The following is an 11,650-nucleotide window of genomic DNA, read 5'->3' as shown; positions in this document are numbered from 1 at the left end:
CTACGGCTGACCCCTCCTGGTGGTCGTTTGCTATTGCAGGCTTTAACCAACTCCAGTGCAGCTGCAAAAACAAAAAGGCCATATTTTAGTGATGCGACATACTCTGCAGAGTCGGAAGAAGTACAAATATCTTATCTATCACATAAGCACACACTTCATTCAAAACAGTATAAACGCTACTAAAATGGTGTATTTGCATCTCAAAGTTTTACACAAACCAAATAAATAGCTGCCAACTGCACTCTGATGTGCAAAGTATAACACTGTATCATCTTGAACCTTTGGCATCTTCATGTGCAGCGTGCTCTAAATCATGGGTCTCAAACTCGCGACCCATGGCGATATTTTGTGGCCCCCTATTGACATCAAAGTTTAATGTTAGAGCGGCAAACGCAAATGCCACTTGAAAGGAATATAATCTCAAGCGGCATTACTCGACTAAACACAGAGAAAAAAAAAGGTTTCACTGCATAGTACAGGTCCAGGCTCAGTGATGGTGACGCTGTACTCAGGGTTTCCACTGTGACCTGCATCAGGGTCACTGTGGCTCGGCTGTGTGAGCAGAAGCGCTGCCAGGTGTCTGGCAAGAAATATAATAAAGTACAAGTGTAGTCAGGGATTGCATTTGTTGGTTCGGTGCAGTTTCAACAAGTTATTTAAAAAAATAATATATATTTACACTGTTAAAAACTAGTATAAAAATGTATAGAAACTGCTGGTTGCCTTTTTTTTGTTAAGTATGATGAAAATATGTTATGAATGTAAAAGTAAATGAATAAGTAAACTGTCAAAAATATTGCGCTTTCTGTGTGGCCCCAAGCCAAATTGAGTTTGAGACCCCTGCTCTAAATAGAAACACACATGCAACAAGTATTTATTGTCAATATCATAACATATCAACAGTATCAGACACAATGAATTCAACTGGAGACGGCATGAGCATATATACAGCAATTAAAGTCCTGGAAGTCTTTCTCTATTGTTGTTCACACCAAAGAGCAAACCTGAACTCATAGAGGTTCGAGCGCTGATTAAAGCAGAAGAAAAGAAGCTGCTGGTGCCGGCTAACGTCATGTGCTGCCACCTAGTGTGAGCTTGGTGGAGGTTCAGTCTGAAGTTTAGGGTCTCAAAAAAGCACCTTTTGAAAAAAGCTTCATGGGTTCAAGATTTTTCCGTTCGGCTGTCGAGTGGAACAATTCCGCTGTACATGTTTGGAGGCCATCGTAACAGGAACTACTTTCTTATATTTATTTGTGTCTCATTGGCCCACCCGGTTTTCTCATCACACACGTCAGCCATGTGTCTCTGCGCCGCAGATAGGAATCAATCACAGGCCGAGGAAAATCCCCGGGACGTCCGCCACGTCCTGCCTTCTCACCCCTCTGACCCCTCTGCGCTTGTTTTAAGTCTAACGGGCACGGCTTGGCAGCCGTAGACGGGGTCATACTGTAGCTGTCATCACCACTGTTACCATGGTGACAGCAGTAACATCCATGTGGCTGCAGGAAAATAAAGCTTGAAAGGGGAAAAAAATTCCACTTTGAGTGGCTGCAGGAATGAAAGGAAAATGTGTGTCAGGGAGAAAAATAAAACGGAATGAGAGACCGTTTATCTTTCCCAAGTACACCAATTTTACCAAGCAGTCATCAAAGTATAGCTTTAGCAATATTAATCATATCTTTCTTTATATGACAAAAATGCTCCCCCAAAAGAGAAATTATTATTTTAATTAAAAAAATGTTTTAATAGTTTATTTTATGGAGGGAAGCCTGGGTGAGCCGACCCGACCCCAGACAAGCAGATGGAAATGGATGGATGGGTTTTAATATAGTTGTAAAATAAGCATATCATTTTGTTATAAATTGCTCTTGACTATTTCACCCATCTAAAAAATGTAAAACATTGTGGAGATGGGTTTTCCTTTTTGGGGGACTGTACAGAAAATGGCACCATTGGATTAATTGAATGTGACTTTTTTTTACTTTGAACACACGGATATCGTTTCGGAATTTGAATCACTATTAATAAAACCCACTTCCTCCACGTCCTTCATTTGACATCTGTTTCATTTTGAATCATATTCAAACCAACAACCACATCTGACGAATATATAAACAAATATATTTTAAAATGGAGTTGACTTTTCTTCTTTTTCCTTTTTTCTGAGATTCCACAGTAACCTTGAAGTTGATGTTTTTATTTATTTTGTATTCGTGCATTAGCAGCTTTAAAACACCAGGGGGCGCCAAACATCAGTCATAAATTATAATCTTTTATAATCTTTTTTCCCAAGGCTCATTTAATTCTCCTCTCCCTGCCATCCACTAACTCTCATGCACTCCCTCTACATGTGTGTGTGTGTGTGTGTTCTTTCTTACTTGTCTGAGTAAAATGGCTGCAATCTCATACAATTTCCAGTCTCTACACATGTTTTATGGCACATTCTGCCCTATTAAACCCCACACAGCTGGCAGTGGAAGGTATTAATATGAGCATGGATGGAAAGATGATGAGCATAAAACCAATGACATCCCATGTACCCGCTCCGTGTGCTTCATATCCTCATAATCCTCTTTCATCCATTTTCCCCCCGGTGCAGTTAGTTATTCCACTATTTAATTATAAACAAGCTGTCAAAAATCAATATTAGTTATTTTCTTTTCCTTTTTTTCCTTTTCCTCACAGTGGGTTCTTTGTGTACGCCAATCAATATTCCTACTTTGGCCCTCGGGGGGAGGTTAAAACACGATCTATAATAGAATTCAACTCAAGCAGCAGGAATAACAACGAGCCAAACCAATTTCCCACAGGCTAACAGCGGGGTTTAATGCCACCGCTCGCTGTCCTTCGGTGCTTTAAACTAGCCGATTTGTGCACGGAGGCGGAAAACGTCGACGACGTGAGTGGAAATGTTGAAAGAACAACAAGTAGAGTGGACAGGAGTTTGATGATTTCCATTCACGCGCATTCAGTCGGACACACGGGGGGATGCATTTGAGGGGACGGACACACTTCCTGACACTTGTTTTCTACTTCATAACCCATCAGTAAGTTTAATGAACATTGATGTCCTTGACCTTGTCATTGATCTTGACTTGCAAAGACAAAACAGAGCCCAGATCCGTGTTACCGTCTCAAGACATTTGATAAATGCCCCGCCCCTTCTCCCTAATTTAGAAGCAAGGCAGATGGTCTTGTTGAGAGAAGAGCTGGGAAATTAGGGCAAAGAAAGAAGTGTGTGTCAGCAGCAGCAAGGTGGGTAGTGCTGCGTGTCCCTGGAGGGGAGTAGAAAGGAAAAGCCAGCCTGCAATAAACCAGCTGTTTCCTCTAGAAGTGGACGGCTGCCAGAAAACCTGCTGTCGTCCGATAATATGGAATCTAAATAAGAATCAGCCGGAGTGATTTGGTGAGCTGAGTGGGAGGAGGGAGGAAGGGTATTAAATGACAAAGTGATTGGAATGAGTTTGGATGGCTCCTAGTTTAAAAAAGTGGATATGAAATATTTAAATATTGTCGCAGAGTAACAAACCGCACGGAAATAGAATCAGTCTTAATCACATTTAGCTGATGAAGACGGATCCTTCTCGCTGCGCGCCCTGATTTGCTGAACAGACCGAACGCCAGCAGTCATGATGCGCTCGTTCATCGCTTTTTTTCCCGCCAAAAGCAACTATTTTATGTTTATCCCAGCGAAAGTGACTTTGATAGAGGACCATACATAATGCACCAGACCCATTTTCAATATGGCAAATGCCAAACAACCTATTTAGACGGGCCTCACCCCACAGGAGAATGCATATTTATTCATGCAAAGATAAATGCAATCATTTGCTCATAATATGTCCCAGAGAATTGCAGAATACGGGCACCCAGTTTTTTTTATGGCTCATGGAATCATTTTTACATTGCACACCTGTGGATTTAGTGAGATAATAAGAAAAAAAAAAGATGAGGCTTTATTGTCCCGAAGGACATTCGTCTTGGAAACAGAAAGTACAGTATCTGCTGTTCAGAAAATTACACGGTGCATTCATAAACTGCATACACAGGATGTCGCCAGTCCACACACACACACACACACACACACACACACACACACACACACACACACACACACACACACACACACACACACACACGCACAGTGCATGCATGTGGGCTTCCACCACACAACAAATTGCACACTGCCCATTGCACCACACACCAGTAGTCATCATCATCATCACCATCATCATCGTCATCGTCGTCGTGATGATGGTGTACATCATTTGTGAGCGTAGATAATAATGTGAGCTGAAGCGCTTTATGTTTTAAAATTGTATGTGATTTTGTATTGTTTTTATTGAGATACTGGATCTCGTGGGCGTGGCTAATGTGTTAGCAAACTTCATAGCTACAAATCAAAGCATCCAACATTATACACGTCCTGTTTGTGATGAGTGTAGGTCAAATATTAACTATTCTTTTAGCTCTGGTTTGCTCTCCAGCTACTGGGAAGTACATATCTGTCTGGACATGTGGTGCATAGTGGGATTATTAGAGCTTGTTTGCTGGGAACCAGGTGAAAGAGACCGAACAAAACAGTAAATATACCATAAAACCCAAACTGTGAGCAAAAAGAGGCTAAAAGATATTTGTATACCTGCAGAGTTAGTGGTTATTCTCAGGTGTGTCACCGGTGACCCCTTTCACGTGACACGAATACTGTAGTTTCAATGTGAATGTAGAAAATATTGATCTGCGGAGCGTTGAGTAAAACATAATTGAATCAATAAATGCACGTTTGATTTGGTTGTCGCACCCAATAGCATGAGCAGAATCCATCGGTGAAAAATCCCCAAATTTCCTTCTCCCAAAGCCCTGTTGACGTTTCCAGGCTTAACTGCGAACACAGCTGTGTTGAGTTTCAAAACACGAGCGGGAATCTGGCAGGAAATTTAGGGATTTGCAGCTATTTGGGTGAGGCGCCAAAGTCATGAAATGATGTCTTGAAACAACTGGGTTTAATAAGATCATCTCTGCAACATTAAGGGGACATCACCATTCTGCTCAGATGTGTGAATGTTGCATTCAATGTCTAGTTGAAACCTCGTGGTTCTCTTCGTCGCCCTGCAGCGGAGCGATATCTATCCCGAGATGAGTCAGTCTATCGTTTGGTTTGCGGATTAGATCGTCCTCTGGCTCGCCGGATTGTTCTGTGAGCCCTCAGGGGGGGTGAACACAGATGCAGATCTTGGCTGTGTTTCTCCCTGCCGGGCTCCAAAGAATCTCTTTTTTTTTTGTCTTTAGAGTCTTCAAAGTGAGATAAAGTTACAAATCAAGACAGTTTTGGGGGAATTAGGCCTCTGCCGTGTCAGTCTGGCTTTAATGTTCCTGTCATATCTGTCTCTAAATCAGCTCCAATAGATCCTGGAACTGCAGAAACAGAGATGCTTGTTTCCGATTTGAATAAATCCCAAATCGAGTAGTTATTGTCCCTGATCACGGATTGGTCTGCGGATGAACAGACTGGACGGCCACAGCCACCGCGGGCATTCGCATCTTTTACTATATTTCTGGCTGAGGAGATGGATAACGTTTGAGTAATCTAGCCGGCCTCGCTCTGATGGATGACATCATACGCTGCTGCGCTGTATCCAAATCGTCTCAAAGCAATGCTTCCAGCAGAAATGAACATTTCGCTGCAGTTTGGGCGGGAATCATTCCCCGTGGCTACACATTCTCATCAGGGCTCTGTCAGTGTGTGTGTGTGTGTGCAAGAGAGACTGTGTGTAACATATTTATATTGACTGGCTAACTTTTTCATCTACTTCACATTTCTCTTGTTACCAAGCCTTGAAGAAATAAGCATCCAGTAAATTATAATGAATAATTGAGGATTATATGAGTTACCACAAAGAAAACCACATTTAAAGTTATTGATGATCTATCTATCTATCTATCTATCTATCTATCTATCTATCTATCTATCTATCTATCTATCTATCGATCTGTCTGTCTGTCTGTCTGTCTGTCTATCTTTATTATTTAGTCATATAGTGCAAATGGATAATTTATTCCTGTTATCATTACATATAATAATATATATATAAATATATACAGATATATATATATATATATATATATATATATATATACATATATACATATGTGTTTGCGTGTATTTGTGTATATATGTGTATGTGTGTATATGTATGTGTAATACACATACATAAACACACAAACACACATATACATGCACATATATACGTCAATATATATGTGTGTATATGTATATGTGTGTTTGTGTGTTTATGTATGTGTAATACACATACATAAACACACAAACACACATATACATATACACACACATATATAAACACACACACATATATATATATATATATATATATATATATATATATATATATATATATATATATATATATATATATATATATATATGTATGCATCTATTGGTATGGCATTACAGTATTCACATACTGTAAATGCTTCAAGTGTAAACTGCCAATCGGAAGACGTACGCTCGCGCGTGCCTGCTGGAGCTCGACTTGTCACTGGCTTTGTCTCGCGCGCCTGTCCGAGCCCCGCTGCACGCTGCCTCTTTGACGCTGAACGGGCACTGCCCCTTTAACCGCGTGCGTGGCCGCACTGCTCATGCTCGGGGCTTTGTGCCGGAGTTTCCCCCGTCACAAACCAGCTGTGGAGCAGGAGAGCGAGAGCAGACGGCTCCGGGGAGAGAGCTGCGGCTGTCGCATCCTGAGACAACGGAACCCGGGCAGAGGGCACGTCTTTGTCTGGGAAAGAAACACGCCATCTCCGGGGAGCAGCGCGCGCGGTGTTCATCGGAGCTCCGCGCCGGTTTCCTCGTTTCATCTCCGTGGATTACAGTTTTTTTGTCTTCTCCCCTCCCCGGTTACGGTGTTTACATCGGATCCCTGAGCACGGTGGAAGTTATCTGGAAGACTTGTTGTGGGGGACGCGCCGCAGAGCGCGTAACAGGAGGCTTTATATGTGCGTGTTGCCTGGAACGGATGGGTCCGAGTGGAATCGCGTTTGCGGTGTTTTTCTTCTTCTTTTTTTTAAGGTCGAAACTGTTTCCATCAAAGTTTCAGCTTTCTCCACACCGCTCTGCATGTTCTGATAGAGAGTAATTACTGCGCCCCGGAGCCCGGTCCCCCGGCGTCACAGGTCGGATACTTTCTAATCGACCCCGCCGCTGATGACAACAGATCACCTCACAGCTTAAAGGTGACAGCTCGTTTTTTTCCTTCTGTTCCTGGGGGCTGCACCTCTTCCTCCTCTTCCTCCTCACCTCCCCCTAAAAAAAGACACTCCATCCGCGTCCATCATGGAGGATGTCGGAGGGATACATCTGTGCACCTGGACGGCCAAACGGAGCGCCTTGATAACATACCTGGGAGTACTCGTGATGCTTCACCTCGTGCTTCACGCGGAAGCCTCCTCCTCCTCCTCTTCCTCCTCCTCGGTGTCCAAGTCCTGCGAGAAAGAATGTCTCTCGGGGAAGTGCATCAACGGGACCTGCGCGTGCGACCACGGGTGGGTCGGGGATCAGTGCCAGCACTGCCAGGGCAGATTCAAGTAAGTTGTAATGGATTTGGCATATCTGCCAAGTGCTGTTAGGAGTTTAAATCTCACCTGGCAGGTTGCTATTTGTATCAAAGTTGTGTTGAGCAATGTCCCAATGTGGCCCCTTAGTGAGGGGCCGGTTGGTGGCACACATCTGTATCAATTACAGCCTCACATCCGTCTTCTCTCTGCTGCTTTGGGCCCCTGGATATTTGTATTTGTGGCATTTGACTGGGTTTAAAAGATAAGTGTATATGACTACATGCATGTGTGTTTTTGTTGGAGTTGAAGTGAAGTCCTTTAATGTGACCTGGCTCTCTTTCCAGAATGTATGAGGGGTAATTAATGTCACACAGATCAACCCTGACTCTTTCTTTCTTTTCTGGGGGTATGAAAAGCATGCACACATGAGGCGTACGCACGAACGTTCAATTCCATGAGTGCAAAACACTTTTCTAAGTATGACGGCATGTAAATTTAATGCCCAGACGGCGATCTGCTGCTCGGAGCGAACAGAGTGGAGCGACTGCCGCTCGGCGCTGTCCCCTCAGAGCGCTACGCACAGCCCAGAGAAGGCGGTCGCTCTTTAAAAAATTAATCAGGAATGTTTTCTTGCACGTTACTTAGGGCTGGGCGGTAGGGCCAAAAATATCATATCACGATATTTTGTACGATTCTGGCGGTTTCACGGTATATCACAGTATTTTTTTTTTTTTTTGAGTAAACACTCATTCATTGACGCCGAAAAAGCGGTTGTTCACCGCTCAGTTGGCCAACTCGCTTGCATGGCCAGGGAGCAGTGAACAGCTGCTTGTTTTTTTCCACCTACATTCCCCTGGGTCCTAAGTCCCTCCATGTTGAGTTTATTAGCATCCTCTATGTACCAATGCACATTTATGACAAATACCACACAGTAATCAGCATTGCATATGTGTCTAGTTACTTCTTGTTGTGATAGTGGGCGAGCTTTACCCAGCATGCAGTTAGGCGGTGCCATTTTATAAATGTACAATTATTATAGTGTTACAAATTGTTGTGTTTTTCCCATGTTAAAGAGTGTTAGTTGTGGGTCATTGATTGTTGTTATGCAGTTATAACCACGACTAAAGTTATAACCATGACTAAAGTGATAACTATTACATTTAAGTAAGTTTGGTACTTATCCCAGATCATTCCTTTTTAATATTGCAAATCATATGTCAATATCAAAATGATTGCAATTAGATCATCTTGGACTTTGACAGCTGAGTAAATATATTTAAACTAAATTCTAATAGAAATGTGTCCTTTTCATTGAATCCCGTATAGAGACGATATTCAGACCCACACTATTGTCAGAGTGGACGACCAGCACACATGTGCATGAAAATACACATTGTTTTTCTTTTCTGCCAGAAAGAGCAGCTTCACTTGTCAGAATGATCTCCCTCAGGTCACGCATCGGCCTGAATATGAAATGATACCGTTTTCTAGAAACCTTTATCCAGATGGGTGTCATATTCCAGCATAAGACATTGCACAGCAGCCTTTTTTCTTTCTTTTTTTACGGAGAGTGTACTGGTTTAACCCTCCCACAGAGTGTTGCATTGTGGGTTGTTTGTAGCTTTAACGTCGCCAGGTCAGCGAGTTTGTCTTTGTGTGTCTTTTCGAAGGGCTGAACTTATTTGGACTGATATCCAACGTGCACTATCATTTGCAATGGGATGATTGCTGTTTTGGTGTCATTAATTTTATCATCATTATTTTGATTGAAACCCATTAAAATGATAATGGTGTGATTCACTGGAATTTGCAAATGGCCATCGGCCATATTGCGATTTTGATGAATTGCGCAGCCGTAAAGTTAATTAGAACTAAAGGTGATTATTTGGCCCAGTTTCTTATTTCTGGTACGATGTCTTTAGCTTTCATTAAGGAACAATTTAAAAATGCTGCACACAAGGAGTGTGTGTGCGTGTTTCATGTTAATCTGTTTCAAATGAAGTGGCTTCAAAGGTGGCGCTGTTATTATCTGGGATGTCCTATATTTGGGCAGCATGGAAGATACTGCAATTTAATAGATAATGAATAATTTATTGAATGTTTTTTTTACTTTTGCAGGGACAATTAAAACTAATTGCACCAGCGTTAGCTAGAAGTTAATTCACATATGCTGTCCCTGGTCAGGTAGACAGCAACACAAAAACAAAAAAACACAATACATAATAGTCCGTGAGGGCGAGATAATATTCTTTAATATTCTATCATAAACCGATCAGCTGCCCCATCTTTCTTCTGTCTCTGTGGCATTAATCTCCCCTCATACCCAACGTTACCTTTCCACAATCACCTGCAGCCTTAACTGGGGAGATGGCAGGACTTAAGTCTGCCGTTTCTCTCTGGAGAATCCAATCGATTCTTCAGTCGATGCGATTGTTAGTTGAGCCGATGGACGGGACCGTCTGCGGACGGGACGACCGGCGATCAACATGACGGGCAGACGCTGCTTGTCACGGCCTCGTTAGTGTCCATTGATACTGAGTGGTGGACACACACACACACACGCACACACACGCTGTGACATTGTGCACAGGTCTCTCAGAGAAAAGTAGAGCAGCTGTTGCCTCAAATCTATATTTGGACACATTTTATTGATCGCAGGAAAATCGTCTTGAGATGCGTCAGCTCATTTTCAAAGACAGGAGGTTGTGTTTCAGGCTACTTATTGCTTTGGACAGGGCATGAAGAGAGTGTGAGAACATGGAAAAAGTGGGGGGAAAAAGAGACCCCGCCCCCCTCCACCACATCTGAAAGTTTTCTTTATGTGTCAACATTTATTTTTTTACCTGTTTTAATTTGCCTTATCAAGCTGAAATGAAGTCTGACGGCGCTGAGCTGTGGTCCACGCTTGGAGGTTAAATATCACGAGTAACGGCAAAAGATGCATGCAGCAGCAACAGAAAACAGTTTTTTGTTTTGACCTTGATGACATCACCGAGGTGAACGATACCTGTCCTAGTGTCTTGCATCTGTCGCTCACAGTATAACATCATTTTGATTGCATTTTGATTCATGCCACGTCAGAGTTATAGCAACTGACAATAACGATGTGCCTGAAAAGGCAACAAATATATATATATATATATATATATATATATATATATATATATATATATATATATATATATATATATATATAAAAAGTCTCTCCAATGTATCAGATACTATAATTGACATAGTGGTATATTGTCAATACACAGTATTCTTTTAAAGGTGAATTATCTGAGATTGGGAGATTTGAAATTGCCTCTAAATGACTCTCAACATGTCGAAAGTGAGGGAAAGCAACGCAATTCCCTGCAGAGGTAGACGTCACTCCACTATACCTTTTACATCTATAATAGTTGTGTGCTGCTATGGAAACGTTCAGAATGTTAAAGACTCCCTTTAACCCTTACACGACCATCTTAGCAGTCACACGGCCGTCCTGACTCGGTGTCGAGAACACTTGCCGGGTGGAATCTCCCGTCTGCAGCGTCCGCCCCATCAGTCATGAGCGTGTCTCTTTCCCGTGGGATTTACATTAAGATGGCAGCCGGCACATAGACGCAGCTTATCTAGGCTCTGGGATCGGGATTGACCTTGACGGCAGTTCAAGGTGTTCCTGTATTTTATAATGGTGGCTGGGCCTATTTTGTAGCTTCACTCTGGTTTTTGGCCACTGGAAGCCGTTGGCAGCGCACGGTACTCACCGACCCCGTTAATGCGTCCGTGTTTCGGGTGCGGATGGTGTGCTGAACATCTGACAACAAGTGATTTCCAAACTGTTTCTCCCTGAAAGCGAATGCATTCTGGACTTGTCTCACAATCAATGTTCAGTCTGCAGTTTTCTGTCCTTTCTATTTATTTCATGAAAACACGCCCTTGTATTAAGCTCGGTTTATTATAAACCGAGCGGTAATCCATCGGAAAAAAACATGTACTGCTTGTTTTGGGGATTTTGACGTGGATGAATCTCCACGTCAACAACCAATATTGTGGAAAAACACTGCTGTCCAAATACCTGTGTTATCAAAAAGGC

At 42.4% G+C, this 11,650-nt stretch overlaps 1 protein-coding gene across 1 annotated transcript in view; it reads left to right on the top strand.

Moving 5' to 3' along the window:
* Positions 1-7,351: 7,351 nt before the first annotated feature.
* Positions 7,352-11,650, top strand: part of LOC306746519 (attractin-like protein 1) — a gene marked incomplete at both ends in the record, with an annotated part of 209,433 nt that continues 205,134 nt past the window's right edge. Inside the window, one exon of the mRNA XM_079229442.1 lies at positions 7,352-7,602. Coding sequence (XP_079085568.1) covers positions 7,352-7,602 — 251 coding nt within the window. The remainder of the gene's footprint in view (positions 7,603-11,650) is intronic.

Source organism: Taurulus bubalis, assembly GCF_910589615.1.
Source record: "Taurulus bubalis genome assembly, chromosome: 14".
Classification (NCBI taxonomy): Eukaryota; Metazoa; Chordata; class Actinopteri; order Perciformes; family Cottidae; genus Taurulus; species Taurulus bubalis.
The sequence above is the reverse complement of the archived record's forward strand: the minus strand, read 5'-3'. Positions and strand labels throughout refer to the sequence as shown.